This window comes from Xyrauchen texanus, chromosome 2, assembly GCF_025860055.1.
Source record: "Xyrauchen texanus isolate HMW12.3.18 chromosome 2, RBS_HiC_50CHRs, whole genome shotgun sequence".
NCBI lineage: Eukaryota > Metazoa > Chordata > Actinopteri > Cypriniformes > Catostomidae > Xyrauchen > Xyrauchen texanus.
Window position 1 is genome coordinate 32,431,015 of NC_068277.1, and position 18,269 is coordinate 32,449,283.

Genomic DNA, 18,269 nt, shown 5'->3' on the forward strand with positions numbered 1-18,269 from the left:
CGCGCGAGGGATAAAGGCGGCCGGTGATGATTATTCGAGGGAGAGAGAATTACGGGCATGTCTGTCATGTGTGTTTATTTTTGTGCTTTGAGTTTTATTAAATATGATTTATGTTGACACGCCGGTTCTCGCCTCCTCCTTGCCCATCCTTTAACTGTTTTACATTGGTGCCGAAAGCCGGGAAGGAGGAGGGATGCCCGTCGCAGAGTCCTCGACACTGCCGTCCACCCTGGGGAGCGCCGCTGCCATCTGCCGGGTGACGGAGTAGCCCGACCGCCTGGATGCGGGGAACGGCCGTCGTCCGCGGGGCAAGTGGGGACGGGATACCCCGACTGCCTGGAGCGAGGGAGCCGCTGCCGGGGGCGGAGGAGTGCCCTGCCGTCCCCAGAGACGCGGAGGGGTCGAGGGAAGACCGCCGTCCGCGAGGGGAGGAGGGAAGAAACTCTCCGACCGCCCAGAGCGGTAGAGCCGCTGCCAGGGGCGGAGGAGGGTCCCCATTTGCCGCCAGAAAAGCGGAGGCGTGTTCTACCCGCTGGGGGTCGAAGGTTTCACTCCGGTTCGCCCGGGGTTGGAGCGGCTGTCGTCCACCTGAGTGTGGAGGAGTGTTCGAGGACCACGCGACGGTACATCAGAGAACCGGTGAGTGAGCTTTTTCTCTCTCTCCTCTCTCTCTCCCTTTCGCACCGTGTTGGCCTTTTCCCTCGCCTATTTTGTTGTTGTTTTTCCCCTCCTGTCTCCTCCCAGGGCGAGGAAGGCGGGGATGACCACGCGGGACGCGAGATACACCCCGCCCAAGGGATGGGGGGGTGTACGTCATGCCGGTGGCACCCCGGCCTGAGATAACGCCGGGAGGAATGTGGAGCGGAGGGGGGCGGGGCCGGAATATCGCACGCCCGGTCCCCAATCGGCCTGATGAGGCGCGCGAGGGATAAAGATGGCCGGTGGCGATTGTTCGAGGGAGAGAGAATTACGGGCATGTCCGTCATGTGTGTTTATGTTTGTGCTTTGAGTTTTAATAAATATGATTTATGTTGACAAGCCGGTTCTCGCCTCCTCCTTGCCCATCCTTTAACTGTTTTACATAGACACTCAAGCCTTATTATTTAGTTATGAGCTGTACGGAAAGCCAAAAACTCCCAAAGAGGGATCAAAGTGCTCTACTCAACTGAAATGCACAGCATGAACCAATCCTTGCAAACCCACTGAACAAAGTAAGGTGAATCCATTGACTTGTGTGATCCACTGATAGTATACCACAGGTTTATTTGGGTAGCACTGCACTGTCTGGTGGGGAATTAAAGTACACAGTTTGTTATGTCTTAAGTGAATGTAAACAGACAGGAGGGCTTGACATTAACGCTTGTCATCTGTCCGAGACAAGTGGATTATTAATGGGGCAAGTGAAAGAGAATTTTACTTGTTCGACAGGACAAAAGTCAATAACAAAAAAATAGCTTTATTTGTGATATAGTCTAGGCCTGTTTCACTTATTAAAAATTGGGCATGAAATTTGGAGGTGGATTGCACAAATGTTTTCCCCCCGCTTTCTATCGTCATTTTAGAATCAGTGCAACTGATCAGTGATGCTCCTTCTCTCGCAGCAGCTCATTGGACATCAAGTTTAGACTAGAGTGAGCGCACAGAGAGCAGCACACATTTTTGCTGAAATTCAACCTGTTAATTTTGACATGCAAATGTTGTTACACCTACTCCTAAAAAGAGCGATCTCTGCAAACAATTTTATATATAATATTTAAAGAAAACTTTGTATAATTATTTCATCATTATATATTGATTTATTGTTATATGTGGGGCTTTCTCAGCAAATATTTGTAAATGCGATTAATTAATCGGGACACCATGTAATTAATTCGATTAAAAATTTTAATCGATTGACAGGTGGGTCTGCCTTTGTATTTCATTTAAATTTCTCTCCTCTGTGGGCATGGAACAATATGAGGTTGTGTAATCGTTACAGAATTTTAATTTCTGGGTGGACTATCCTTTTAATGACCTGTTTCAGTATTTGATTTGCCAAGAAAAACAATGTTAATGTAAGTAGGTACATTATTGTATCACATCTTGCTGGAAAACAATTCTGAATAGAAGCACACAACGTTCCTTAATGTCAAGCCCTGAGACAGGACAAAAAATCGTATAGCCTACATGTCAAAATATAAAATCTTCGCATAAGGCCTTGTAGTGTAAATACATCTGTTAAGGGGTATTTACACTTGGTCACTTCATGCGCTTTTACTGATCAGATTGCTATCCGACTGAATAAGCACATTCAATTCACACTTGGCCAAATCGACGTGTCTCTGACAAACAGATATAAATCTGATCTTTAATTCCTGCACTATATGCAACAAAACGAGTTTGTGTCTTTGATTATGCTAATGCCAGGCAGCAAATTTAAAAGATTACTTTTCCCTGCTTGCGACTATGTATGTGTGTTCATGCATTGTATTTTTCCTCTCTGAGCTTGTCATAGTGAAGGTAAGTGGATCTAGATGTGTCCATACCACAATAACCGTTGTTTTGCACATCCCTTTTCCACATGTACTCTCTTATCTAAAGTGAAAGCTGGTGAAATGTGTAAAAGGAAGCAGATGTGTCAAAGCAAACATAGTGTGAAGACAACTGTGAAAGAACTAGTTCATGCGAAACGTTTTTGAAAACCATAGCATCAAAAATGATTTGCTTGTCCAGAACTAACTAAACTTAATGCTCAGAGAACAAAGCACACAATTGTGCCTATTTTCTAGCTCTTGGGAACAGTAGTGTGATATGCAGAACTAAACTAGCAGGTGTCATGTGAACACTGAAGAATGAAAGACATGTTTACATAATATAACAAGCATGTACACTGAGCTAAATATCTTTGCTTGGCAGAGTCAGAGATTTCTATATCACACACATTCCAATCTAAAGACGATTTGTGTCATGCTTGTGATTGGAGTTCTAAGATCAGGGTTCCAGTAACAGGATTTTTGTTTTTATTTTATTTTTTTATATATTTGTATCTTTTCATATCACAACCAAAGCCCAAATGTCTCCAGCAATTGAGTTTTATTTATATGGGTTACACAAGTTATTATAGTTTTATGCACGCTGCTCTTTTCATATAACATAACAATTAGATGAAAGATGTGAATAAACATGCTACTGTCAGCAAAGCCCACAGAGCTGCTACTGATAAAACACAGCTCATCAACTTCTGTCTTCAAATTAAAGACCCCAGCAATTAACTTGGATCAGTGTTAGTGTACGACTTTATGGCAGACTTTAATGCAAGTCTCTGAAAACTCTCAGACAAACTTCAAAACATCCTGCGTCTATACTGGCACTCTTCTAAAAACACACACACAGACAGAGCTCACGATTGACGGCTATTTTCTCACGGTGGTCAGAAGCAGTCTGAGGGTCAGTGGTAGTGTTAGTGATGACAGAGAAGCACAAAGCAGTCTTGTTGTCTGCTGTACAGAGTGTCTATTATTCCAACAGATATGGAGGCGGCACACAGCTTTTCTAAACCTTCAACCCCGACAGGAGCCACAAACTCAGAAGCGGCCCACGCCCTCCCCTGGGTAGCCAGAGCATTCCTGAGGGCTGACTAACCCCACCTCAAACACACACACACACACACAAACTTGTTATTATATCATTGTGGGGACTCTCTATAGACTTTCATGCATTTTATGGATTTTATACAGATCTAACGATAATGTCTATCCCCTAATCCTAACCCTTTCAGCATTTTTAAATAAAAAATAAAAAAAACAGCATTTGGTATGTTTACCAAGCCATTTCCTTTGCTGGGACCGCTGGATGGGCCCCACAAGGTAGGTGATATGGTTTTACTATCCTTGTGGAGACATTTGGTCCACACAATGTAGCATAAACATGTACACACACACATACACACACAATAGAGATGCACATAAGTATACAAGACAAATACTCAATATACTTACTCTCAATTCACAGCCTTGCTTAGACAGAAAAACAGTGTGTGTACATATACAGAATATATTTTCAGAGTGCATAAACTTTCAGAATCACAAAACTCACACTGAGTTTGTTGGGGCAGTGTGAACAGAAAATCATAGATGACAAACTGTGCCACTGATCCTCATCACAACCGCATCCAGACTTGGCACACTCTTGGGTGCTTCAGCCCTCATACAACTGTTAGGGGTATAACAGTTATGACCCGGACCAGATATGGAGAAAGAAAACCAGGAGTCGAGAAATTCAATTAAAGAATCAAAATTTACTGAAGAATAGTTTGCAGTGAAATTGGTAGAGCCAGCGTCAAAGTCTCACGAGGAGATCGAAAGCTAACTCGTACCTTACACAAAATCTTACATCAATTATACCAATTTTCAAGGACGTACATTCCATTATTTTACTCCTGATTGGCTAAAAGAACATAAAGTCACAACATATAGATAGTTAAATGGCCTATCAACATTAATCAGCGCACTTGTCGTCCGCGCCCGAGATTTACGTCTGAAGTGACCTCGCAGATGGTCGCGGGGCATCTTCGAGTCGGCCTGGTGTGCATCCCTGGTTCAAAAACTGGGTAGAAGATCAAACGCACACACAAAACTCTAACGAACGACAGTCCTTCTCTGGGCACAAGAGAGCCAGAGCACACATTATCAGGCCATTTAAACCAAAACAGAGAGATAAAATATTCACTCCTCGGGCAGAGGAGAGGGTTGAAATAACATACATTTCTTCCCTAAAGAAATAATAAGAGAAAATCACACTTCTACTATTCAGGTATTATTACATAGGACTTTAAACCATATAATTAGTCATGGAAAGGTAACAATCAAACACAGAATACATCTGGAACACATGTTTAACGCATTCCCCCTGACCCCCTCCCCTGAGAGGCTGGAGAGCGTCACAAATAAGCTTATCCCCCAAAAGACCTTCAGCCGACGTGCAGGACAGAGAGACTCTGGAATGTTCCTAAAAGAGACTAATTAACATTCAACACTCATATGATTCAAAGTATATTTCAATTATGCATAAGAAAATAGAACTGATTATGTGATCATGCATATAGTTAATTCATCACTTTATTAAAGAAGTTAAGCAACAGAATACAGATAGATATTGATATAAAAGGATGTATATATATATATATATATATATATATATATATATATATGTATTGATATATCTGAAGAGCCAAGGGATTTTGACCCTCACCCTTCACTACAATCAGTCAATTCCCAAACACCTACAGACAAACTTTCAGTCAAAAAGGACATAAGCTAATTTTGAATGCAACAGAACAAATCTGGGGTGGTGTGGCCAAATGGTTGAAAAGCTGGTCTGGTAACTGAAAGGTTGTCGGTTTGACCCCACAATGAGTGATCAATGTCTAGTAGATTTAACAATGACAAATGAGATATACACAACCTTTCTAAAAAATTAATTAACACTTATCTCAGTACATTTAACTCAGTATTTACTCAAAATGCACATTAAAGTTTGTGGTTTATTTAGAAAATCTTTATCATTCAAAAAGGGAGCTAACATTTTCATTCATCACCAAGTGGGTTTGCTTTAGACAGGTAGCTCGTTTGATTTGTTTCAAAACAAATTGGTTCGCTTTCACAATGCAACATTTCAAAACAGCCACAAAAGAACTGTTCAGACGTGACGTCATTTTGTATGCAAACCCGGAATTCTAATTCGCCATGGGGTTCCCTCAGGATTTTACTATGTATTTTTAGAATGGGGTTTTGAACTTATGTTCCTGTGGTAAACATTACTTGACGATACGTGAATGTTTTGTCCACATATCGTCAAGTAATGTTTACCAATGACCTTATTTTACACATAAGTTCAAAAATTATACATTGTAACAGGGAACAGTTCTATTGGGTTAATTAAAATGATGTGAGCAAACTGTCCCCTCATTGGTCTGAATGTTTGTGTTCTGTTCCAGGATTTAGCTTACTGTAGATCAATAAACTGGTTAAAACTATATAGCTGTAAAATGTGTCAGCTGGTACACATTTTTGAGTATCGTTTAAGTCACAGATGTGCAAAGCGCCACCGCACAGTACAGAATGCACATTCCAATCATACGTGCTAAAAAATAAACATTATCTATCATTCGGATGAACATGAGCTGTAAAATGTTCATTGTGTTTATAATTATCCATTATTAGTTACTTTTTTGTTATTTGAAATGTGCCTTTTTTCACGGTCACAGAGCACGCAAACACACTCTCTCACACACACAAACACACAGCAGAGAGAGCTTTCTTGGTTTTCTTTTTTTCAAACAGTTGCTAACATTGTCTGTGTAACACCTGTGTCTGTTCTGCTGCTATTCAATATAGAGAAGAAATTGATCTAAAATTACCTCAGGAATTATTTAACGACACCTTTATTAAACATGCAATTACATTTAACTTAGTCACCAAAAAGATTTCCAGTATTCAACAGAAGGCTAAATCCACGTTTTGATTAAAAATTACCAGGCTAACCTCAGATTTCTTCTCCAAAGATTCATCAGGTATGGTTATATCGGTTAGTTTATTTGTCTGCTGGGTCAGACTGCATTCTCACCACAAGTGAACCTCTCCAGAGTTTGCTTGAAAGCAGACCGAGACTACATCATTGAGGTGGTCTTGGGACGATTGTTTTGGTGCAGATCCAAGTGCAATTGCCATGTTCATATATGCCAAACCCCCTGGAATGAGATCTTTAATTTTTTTCAAATTACCATTATAGAAATATCTATCATGCATCGTATACAGTGTTGTCACCTAGGGCTGCAACTAACGATTATTTTGATAATCGATTAAACTAACGATTATTAGAACAATTATTGGACTATACTGCGATTATTGTATCGATTAATATATAAGCTCTTAAACGATTATTCTGCTCGTGTCCCGACTTAAAAGGTTGTATTAAACGTGCTTACTAACAATAAAGAGGGGAAAAAAATAATCTTTTAAAAATACCTCTATATGACATTCACTGAATTAAAGGGGGAAAGAATACTTTTTATAAGTTTAATTCAGTAAAGAAATTCACTGCAAGAAATCCTATTTTTATCAAGTGTTTTTGTCTTGTTTTCCATTTAAGATTGTCTAAATATCCTTAAAATAAGATTTACTTGAGAAGCGACATATAAGATATTTAGGCTTGCTTTAAGAGAATGTTTCTTAAATACACACTAAGTGTATTTTGTATACAAGTGTATTTTTCACTTGGTTATAATTCTGTTAGTGCAGTAAAGACAAAATATACTTATATTCAAGATCTATTCTCTAAAATCAAGTCTAAATATCTTATATGCTGCTTCTCAGGTGAATGCTTCTTTTAAAGGATTTTTAGACATTTTAAAATATTTGTATTTTTAATATTATATTCAACATTCTCATACAACAATAATTTTTCTTCAGTATAGCTGCTAAAAAAAGTACATTGTTTTAAAATAGTTTTACATATTTTTATTGGAAAATAAGCCAAAACGAATTATAAATGTATTTTGTTGCAGTGTATAATGGGGCAAAGACTTCCTCTCTCCCCTTTCTGTTCACTTCAATCCATCTTTAACTCACAAAAAAACAAATTCTCTCGTATTAATTAAGCTGCGTATTGCCAGTTTTCTTCACGATAAGAAATGCACAGTGACATATTATGATTCAATAAGTCGTGAGCCAACACATTATAATCTAGCTGCATTAAGCGTGCGCCCATGAGAGGGACGAGCATCCCCACGACAGTGTGTGTTTCAGCCGGATGCAGTTTCAGTCTCTCCTCCTCAGATCGGGACATTCGCGCAACTCATAGAAGAGGTGCTGACCACACAGAGAAATGCCAGTTTCAGAGTTTGTAGTTATTTACATGACCTGCTGCCTTATTATTTGAACTTTAGTAAAGCTATAACGCATTAAATATAAATGCATTTAAGATGTAACGTCGGAGTGTTTGCTATAAAGACGCTCGACAGGCAAGTATTGCTTCAGCGGAGCGGCAGCTCCAGCTTCACTAATTCCACAACGACAGTGCTTCTGTATTTACTTTGTATTTTTACATTATAATTCTTTCATACATTGTGATCTACTTCACCTGAAGCTGTGAAAGTTTAGAGTGCATCTGGACTGTGATCGGTGTAATTCTTCCTCTCCTAAGTCAGGTGCAAGCTGCAGTGCTCCTCTCTCGCATCATCATTAGAGTTTCATATGATCTCATGTAAAGTTAAATGAGATCAAATGACTATTCGACAATGAAACTTTTTGTCGAAATTTTTTATTGAAGATGTTGTCGATAAAGTCAAATAAACGTTTCAGCCCTATTGTCACCCCTTACAAAAATCAAGAGTTCATGGCAAATTTGCTGCAAAACTTGCCGCAAATTCGCCACTGATAATTTTCACATGCAAATGAGCTTTGCAGCAAACTTGCGGTAAATTTTCCAGAGGTATGCTGCAGGTTCACCACTACTGCTAAAGAGCTGCAAACGTCTGGCAAACATATGCAGCGAATCACAAGCTCATTTTCATGTGAAAATAATGAGTGGCAAATTTGTGGCAGGTTTGCCGCTAGTTTGTGGCTAGTTTGCCAGAACTCTAGATTTTTAGAGAGGGACATTACCAAAATTTCAACAGTTGGTACCTACATCAGTGAAATTTGACAATTCTCGATACTAAAAATAAATACTAGGCAAACTAATTTGCTTATATGTTATTTTTGTCATACAAAGTTCAACAACATCAACAGTGTTGTACTGGCAAGCTCTCTCAAGGTGGCTGGAGTAGTCTAGGTGCTAGCGCAGAAGAAAGAGACAGAAGAATGTGTGTGTGTGTGTGTGTGTGTGTGTACAGAAAGTGCAAGTTAAGTTCAATAGTAAGTGCAATTACTGTGGATTGATTAAGTCCTCGTGGACAGATGTGTTTTCAGCTGGTTCTTGAATGTTGAGATGGTATCAGCAGATCGTGTGAAGGTTTAAACCTCATTTTACCACAGTGGAAGAGAGAAAGTGAACATTCGTGAAATAGACTTTGAGCCTCTTTGTGATGGGACAACCAGGTGCTGCTCATTCATAGATTGCAGAGAGTGAGTTGGAGCATAGACCTGGAGAAGTTACCATGTAGGAGCGTGCAGTTCCATTGGCTGTCCTGAAGGCCGCTACAGGTAGTCAGTGAAGTCAGATTTTAGGCAAACATTGTTTCAAGTTCTCAAGTAATTATTCAAGACAAGGAAAAACAGTCAGTAATAAAACAAGAACAAAGAAACAAATTGAGAAAATGGTGCTTAAAGTTTCTAACAGCAGTATAAGTATTCGAGTAAAAGTTGCAACATAAAATAACCTACACTCACCTAAAGGATTATTAGGAACACCATACTAATACTGTGTTTGACCCCCTTTCGCCTTCAGAACTGCCTTAATTCCACGTGGCATTGATTCAACAAGGTGCTGAAAGCATTCTTTAGAAATGTTGGCCCATATTGATAGGATATCATCTTGCAGTTGATGGAGATTTGTGGGATGCACATCCAGGGCACGAAGCTCCCGTTCCACCACATCCCAAAGATGCTCTATTGGGTTGAGATCTGGTGACTGTGGGGGCCATTTTAGTACAGTGAATTCATTGTCATGTTCAAGAAACCAATTTGAAATGATTCAAGCTTTGTGACATGGTGCATTATCCTGCTGGAAGTAGCCATCAGAGGATGGGTACATGGTGGCCATAAAGGGATGGACATGGTCAGAAACAATGCTCAGGTAGGCCGTGGCATTTAAACGATGCCCAATTGGCACTAAGGGGCCTAAAGTGTGCCAAGAAAACATCCCCACACCATTACACCACCACCAGCCTGCACAGTGGTAACAAGGCATGATGGATCCATGTTCTCATTCTGTTAACGCCAAATTCTGACTCTACCATCTGAATGTCTCAACAGAAATCGAGACTCATCAGACCAGGCAACATTTTTCCAGTCTTCAACTGTCCAATTTTGGTGAGCTCTTGCAAATTGTAGCCTCTTTTTCCTATTTGTAGTGGAGATGAGTGGTACCGGTGGGGTCTTCTGCTGTTGTAGCCCATCCGCCTCAAGGTCGTGCGTGTTGTGGCTTCACAAATGCTTTGCTGCATACCTCGGTTGTAACGAGTGGTTATTTCAGGAAAAGTTGCTCTTCTATCAGCTTGAATCAGTCGGCCCATTCTCCTCTGACCTCTAGCATCAACAAGGCATTTTCGCCCACAGGACTGCTGCATACTGGATGTTTTTCCCTTTTCACACCATTCTTTGTAAACCCTAGAAATGGTTGTGCGTGAAAATCCCAGTAACTGAGCAGATTGTGAAATACTCAGACCGGCCCTTCTGGCACCAACAACCATGCCACGCTCAAAATTGCTTAAATCACCTTTCTTTCCCATTCTGACATTCAGTTTGGAGTTCAGGAGACTGTCTTGACCAGGACCACACCCCTAAATGCATTGAAGCAACTGCCATGTGATTGGTTGATTAGATAATTGCATTAATGAGAAATTGAACAGGTGTTCCTAATAATCCTTTAGGTGAGTGTATATTACAGGTCTTCACTGAATGATTGTAATACATAAATATTTTTTTAGAAGAAACTATAACCCAAACCAACCCTAACCACACCCATAAACCTTACGCTATACAATCAGGTAGAGCTTTTCTCAAAAATATAAATGAGTCTATCCCTGCCATCCTATGTTTCTGACGTGTACGGGGGAGCCGAAATAAGGAAATAAAAAGTTATCTTTAAGATTCTCGTTATTTGTGTAGTCTCTATTTCTACTCCCTTTCCCTTTTGACCTGTTAACAAGATCAATCATTGGTTGTCTTGAGATCAACCGGTGTGACTCCAAACATTCAGGTGTGAAACTGCCAAAGTGGTCATATTAGCGGCTATTCAATCGACAATACCAATATCGTACTCCTAATCTTGACCCATCACCATTGTGGCCCTGGGTAAGGCATCTAAATGCTGTAATATGATTTGTATCAAAGTGCCTGTAAAAACAACTATGACAGGTCTGAGGCAAATGGTGTCTGTCACTAACACAGTATCTCTCTACTGTTAGTTTCAGCCATCATTTCAAAGGGTTGTGAAATTCTGTCACGCTGTCTTTCACTCTTTTCGATCAGCTGCCACACAATACTCTGAATCATCAGACAGATTCACTTCCCTCAGACGCACAGCGCTTTGAAGGCATTATCCTGGTCATAATAAAACAACCTTCGGCACATCAATTACAAGCCAATGACATCCAATCTCCAAGGTTTATCAAAGTGCCTATACTGTATAGAGTTTCAGGATGTCAGACTCAAAGCCAGACATCTCTTCAAAGCACAGACACTTTCGGTTTTAAAAACCAACAATAATAAATAAATGGCAGGGCATGCAATCTTTTTGATGATAGACGACATGTTTAGGAAAAGTTTCAATGCGCCCACACAATGGGCCACAGGATTTATTCACAGTTCAGATGTCTTTGAAGGCATTGTTAGGAGAGTGCAAAAGCAAACAAAGACAGTGGGTTGAGATATAACAGGCATCTCAGAATTCAGACACGGCACAGATACACATGTGAAGCAGACATCCTCTCAGGAAGTCGATGTGGAGACTGATGGGGCTTCAACAGGTGTAAGTAAGGAGAAGGAAGTGTGACTATGGAATAATTACATTTTTCGTATCCTGCCTTGGCTGATTTTAATCTGTCTTCCATCTCCGCTTTCCCATTTTTTCTTTTGAACTCCATGTTCAATTCCACTCAAATCATATCAGCATTTACACTCATATTTCTTTTTCACTCTCTCTCTTTCTCAATCTCTTACAGGCTGGGACAGGCATCCAGTGTTAGCTGCATGTGCGGGCAGGACATGATTTTGTGGCCTGAAGCAAGTTGAATTGAGTGTGTCTGGGAGCCTGCAGCAGTGAGTGAGGAATCTGGATCCTCCAGCAGGGTGAGGCAGAGCTTTGCCTCACAGATATGAAGGCTCCTGTCGGCAGACCTGGCCAGGAATAGAGCCCTGCACTGGAGTAAAGACACCTTGCTGATTCAGGTGACTACTCCAGCAACATGGAAAGCAAAAAAGACTCAAGTTTAAACCAAAAACAATTTTTTCAGTTTACGATCCAATAAAAAGCATGTTTTTTTTTTATTTATGTTTCAATAAAAACACACATAATATGCACTGAAAAAAGCACACAAAAAAACTATGCTAAAACATACTCTGAAGTCAACTATTACAAATTTTTACTACATGATCCCTGTCATGGTTCTTCTCCATACTGACTTTAATCATCATAATCGTAATTATTTGTTTGATAATTAATCATCAGCCAAATTTCATAACCGGCCCTACTGCCGATGTTTGTCTGATGCATCAGTGCATCTCTAGTATTTTTCATGTTGCTGTGGCCACCATTCAGTGAAAGCTGTTTTATGCCTACCCTGAGAATACCCCTTACTTGTGGCAAAATGACTGTAGCGCATGGCCTCTTTTGGATTATTGCTTTATTATACTCACTTTTATGACAGTTTTGCATTTAATCCCCATTCACATCAAGCCAATCTGAATTAAACAAGAACTGAGTCTTCAAATACTATATCTTTGTCACCACAGAGCTTCACCAGTGGAGAACTAGTGTGTCACACCACAAAGCCACAGGCTCAGACTCTCTCTTTCTTCAAGCCAAGGGTGAGTCAGCCTGATCTCTGGCTGGATGCCCTGCTTTCACTGAGCTATCTGTTGTTTGGAAACAACAACCAAAGCAACAGCGCTGAAGGCTTCGACCGCATCTGCTCGGCTCTCAAACACCACACAATTATGCAAACTTCAAGCTTGGGAAGGAATACTCCAAGGGACTCTGAGTCTATTTATAAAACTGTGAAATATATGTAAGTGATGTGATCGTAATTACTGAACCTTCTAGTTTGTAATTACAATTAGTCAGGCAACTCAATTTAGGAAATACTGTAAATTTCGTCATACAACCCAAATGTGTCAAAACACATGAATAATCTCTCTGATAAGGTTCCCATCATACTTTAGTCATTCTGTGTAGACTATTGCTCCTGTTTTAACCACCAACATCTACCTTTATTTATAAAGCTAAAGATTAAAGAGTTGAGATTTTGTGACCCTTGCAGTCACATTAGGGCAGGGCGATATATATAGAATATTCACAATATAATCGAGATTATATTGCTGACAATATAAAATTAACCAATATTGTGTATTTCACAATATTGAGTATATATTGTGCTTTTTATTTAGTCATTAATGGGACAGTTCACCCAAAAATAAAAATTCTCTCATCATTTACTCACCCCTTATGCCATACCAGATGTGAATGACTTTCTTTCTTCTGCTGAACATAAACTGAGATTTTTAGAAGAATATTTCAGCTCTGTAGGGCCAAACAATGCAAGTGAACCAGTACCAACATTTTTAAGCACCAAAAATTACATAAAGGTAGCTGAAAAGTAATCCATAAGACTCTATATGATAAATGTGAGTGAGATACAAATCAATATTTAAGTTTTTTCTATAAATTCTTCTCCCTGCCTAGGTGTCGATATGCACGAAGAATGTGAAACGCCAAAAACAAAAGAAGAAAGTGGAGATTGATTGTAAAGTGATTCAAATATTGATCTGTTTCTCACCCACAATTATCATATGACTTCTGAAGACATGGATTTAACCACTGGATTCGTTTGGATTATGTTTATTCTGCCTTTATGTGATTTATGGAGCTTAACATTTTCGGTAGTTATTCACTTGCATTGTGAGGACCTACAGTGCTGAAATATTTTTATAAAAATCTTAATTTGTGTTTAGCATAGGAAAGAAGGTCATACACATCTGGGATGGCATATGGGTGAGTAAATGATGAGAGAATTGAAATTTTAGAATTGAAAACTTTAAGTTTCATAAAGAGCTTCAGTAGACTCATTTCACGATCCACCAGTGCTGCACTATGATCAAAGTGACATCAAAATGGCAAAATGGTCATATGTGATTATTAAACTGCAAAAGGCAGCAATTAAATAAAGACAGATATACGTGGTCTGTGTGAGCTTCAGAATAATCCGGTGATGCACTGATCTGTGCACACATGGGGCTCATGATTTTTTCAGAACTCTCAGAGCAGTTCAAGTGCATTGTGAAATCAAAGTACTGCAGGTTCAAGCATTTACGCAATTCCAAACATTAGTAACCTCTACAAGTTATTATACAAATCTACAGAAAAGGAGATGACAGTATTTCACCAGATGCAGAACATTGTAAACTGTCAAATAAACAGCACTTTCAGTGTCAAAATATAAGCTCCAAGGTTAAGTAAATAGGACAGAAATACACTCAATGCAATTGTTGAGTGTGAAAATCTCAGGAGATCAGGAGAAACAGAAATACTCAAACCAGCCCGTCTGGAACCAACAATCAAACCACAGTCAACATCACTGAGATTACATTTTTCCCCATTCTCATGGTTGATGTGAACATTAACTGAAGCTCCTGACCCATATCCGTGTGATTTTATCCACTGCAATGCTGCCACACGATTTGCTGATTAGATAATTGCATGAATAAGTAGGTGTACAGGTGTACCTTATGAAGTACTCAGTGAGTGTTTATTAATCCTCAAAATAATAATGATAATTCAGTTTTATATTATAATAATAAACTTGACTAAGTCCCCCAATAATATTTTAGTATTATGCAATATTCAGCTGGGTTCCAAAACATGGGTGAAGTTTTTGCAGTTTGTTCATACACAAAAATGTTTTAGTAAAAATATATCAATACTAATCAAGCTTACATGTGTATTGAATATAAATATAAAACTGCATGTCGATGAAAATTATTAAATATCATTCTCCCTTGTGTTCAGTTAGTAAAAAACTGTGGGCAAACATGCCTTTATTATTTGTGTATACATTTTTATTAAATGGCTTTAAAATATAGAATTTACTTGTCTAAAATGGCTGTCTAGATTAAATTATCTGATTTAAAAGCAAAATCACATTTGAGCCATTTTAGACCAAATACATAATTGTCGAGATACACTCACCTAAAGGATTATTAGGAACACCATACTAATACTGTGTTTGACCCCCTTTCGCCTTCAGAACTGCCTTAATTCTACGTGGCATTGATTCAACAAGGTGCTGAAAGCATTCTTTAGAAATGTTGATAGGATAGCATCTTGCAGTTGATGGAGATTTGTGGGATGCACATCCAGGGCACGAAGCTCCCATTCCACCACATCCCAAAGATGCTCTATTGGGTTGAGATCTGGTGACTGTGGGGGCCATTTTAGTACAGTGAACTCATTGTCATGTTCAAGAAACCAATTTGAAATGATTCGAGCTTTGTGACATGGTGCATTATCCTGCTGGAAGTAGCCATCAGAGGATGGGTACATGGTGGCCATAAAGGGATGGACATGGTCAGAAACAATGCTCAGGTAGGCCGTGGCATTTAAGCGATGCCCAATTGGCACTAAGGGGCCTAAAGTGTGCCAAGAAAACATCCCCCACACCATTACACCACCACCACCAGCCTGCACAGTGGTAACAAGGCATGATGGATCCATGTTCTCATTCTGTTAACGCCAAATTCTGACTCTACCATCTGAATGTCTCAACAGAAATCGAGACTCATCAGACCAGGCAACATTTTTCCAGTCTTCAACTGTCCAATTTTGGTGAGCTCTTGCAAATTGTAGCCTCTTTTTCCTATTTGTAGTGGAGATGAGTGGTACCCGGTGGGGTCTTCTGCTGTTGTAGCCCATCCGCCTCAAGGTTGTGCGTGTTGTGGCTTCACAAATGCTTTGCTGCATACCTCGGTTGTAACGAGTGGTTATTTCAGGAAAAGTTGCTCTTCTATCAGCTTGAATCAGTCGGCCCATTCTCCTCTGACCTCTAGCATCAACAAGGCATTTTCAGCCCACAGGACTGCCGCATACTGGATGTTTTTCCTTTTCACACCATTCTTTGTAAACCCTAGAAATGGTTGTGCGTGAAAATCCCAGTAACTGAGCAGACTGTGAAATACTCAGACCGGCCCTTCTGGCACCAACAACCATGCCACGCTCAAAATTGCTTAAATCACCTTTCTTTCCCATTCTGACATTCAGTTTGGAGTTCAGGAGATTGTCTTGACCAGGACCACACCCCTAAATGCATTGAAGCAACTGCCATGTGATTGGTTGATTAGATAATTGCATTAATGAGAAATTGAACAGGTGTTCCTAATAATCCTTTAGGTGAGTGTATATAGGCCTATCAAATATTGTCAATAGGCTGAAACATTTTGAGATATAATTTTTTGTAGCCATATTGTCCAGCCCTAATTCACAGCATTTGAAAGGAGACCTTGGGGTCTGACAGTCATTAATGTATGTGAATAGGTCTAGAATCTATTGAGTTGACATGCAATACAAGTTAATTTCTCAGTTACTCTGTAACGTACAGACTTCTGTGTGTATGGAAATGAAAAAATCATCTGTATGTACCATTCATATCCTCCTCAGGCAAGTCTGTCTGAGAAAAATGTACCAATATTTTCTCAAATATTACCAAATAGCAGCATTTACCAAAAACTAGGACAGAAGCTCAGTCAAGCCTGCAAGAGAGTCTTCAAAATCAAGTGTCAGGTAGACAACTAAGATGTTGGATCTTTGATCATCAACTGAAGTGCTGAGATTTTTTGGGCCAGCACAATTCGTTCATGTGCCCTAAAGCTGAACTGCAGAGGCTCGTATGTGCAGGACTGTGAGCAGTTGGCCAGCAGCAGTCTGTGACATAACAAGTTTAACCAGTCATTGCAAAACTGAGTGGGGAAAAAAAGCTACTTCTAACAAGAACCTCCATCACACACGCTTATGAAGAATAACAGATCCGAACAGCCTGCTTCCAAAATAAAAAGCCCGAATCAAATTAATTACACACCGTTTACCCCAGATACAGCAGCTACAGCGCATCCCAGATTAAGGTCGTGTTATACAACCTTATCAGACAGTAAATGACAACCCAGAAAAGGCAAATGTGTACTTATAAAACCACGGGAGAGCATAACGTTACAATAAATCAACTTGCGGCAGGAGAGTCCCAGTGTCATATCTCAATAATGCAACACAAGCAGAAAAACACACACGGGTTGGATGGAGAAGCGGTTTGAATTATGAACTATGCAGGAAACAACATCACTGGCTCTTATAGTTGGTTTCATATTGATTGGGCTCTTCTGATTTCTTAAACTTCACTGCGTTGTTTGTTTGAAGGATTTTCTGCTTCCGTCTGAGATCCGTCAGTCCGATCTGGGTTACTTCTGCCAAAAGCACGACAGTAACAGCACAACTAAACAACAAAGCGATGTTTCCACCAGTAAGGTGGATTCACCTTGTGAGTGATGGCATGTTTTTAACCGCACTCACCGTGGTATAGTGATACACTTGGTGTTGACACTCTGAGTTGTGATGGCTTTCTCCAGCTCGTCCAGCTGTCCCGTCTTCTTCAGCTTCTTCACCAGACTCTTGACGGCCTTTTCGCACCACTTCTCCTCCTGTCCGTTCTGCTCTCCCTTCTTCCAGCCCAGCAGCCTCTTCACAATCGGCGGAGTGAACGGTAAAATTGACATGTTGGATTCAGTTGAACGTTCCTCCTCTCGCGCGCAATCTCTCACGCAACTCGGAGAGAAACTTGGGACACTTTTATCTTCAGTGTAATCCAAGGATATTAAAGCAGAATAAAAACGTTTAGAGCTCGATAACAAAATTCGGAAACGGGAGAAGGACTTGAGCCGTGACTGAGACACAGTCTCAAGTTCAGCGCTCAGTCGGTTAAGCTCCGTCTGTCTCTCGAGCTCATCATGCATAGCGCGCGTGCCGCATTACAACCAAAGGGCCATTCATATCACTCCGCACAGAAACATAGTCCCTTCCAACACGTCTGGACCGCAATTTTCGGGATAAGAAAACAGATACTCTCAAGCGAGGATTTGACTCAATTTTTCTTTTTGTAATATAGCGTACATTTTGTGCTGTCACATTTCGATGGGTTAAAAGTTAGGTTTAGCCGAGTTTAAAGCCCTCCGCTGTGCTGTGTGCTGCGGCTCTCTGTGACGTATTGTTAAGAAGTCTGCCTTTAATGCAAATATCAGCTCTGAAAACTCGCAGGATTGCTGTTCCTATTTGTTGTCGAACTTTACATTTAGATTCCATTCAAGAGCTAA

At 40.1% G+C, this 18,269-nt stretch overlaps 1 protein-coding gene across 2 annotated transcripts in view; it reads right to left on the minus strand.

The window, feature by feature from the left end:
- LOC127617156 (mothers against decapentaplegic homolog 3-like) overlaps positions 1-17,927 on the minus strand; it is a 52,360-nt gene extending 34,433 nt beyond the window's left edge. The window contains exon 1 of one of the 2 annotated variants that reach the window (XM_052089073.1): positions 17,473-17,927. In XM_052089073.1, the coding sequence (XP_051945033.1) occupies positions 17,473-17,912 (440 nt within the window). In that variant the 5' untranslated portion in view covers positions 17,913-17,927. Of the gene's footprint in view, positions 1-3,404; positions 3,523-17,472 lie in introns of those variants that run through there. The other variant, XM_052089082.1, reaches the window with a different exon arrangement.
- Between the last annotated feature and the right edge of the window lie 342 nt (positions 17,928-18,269).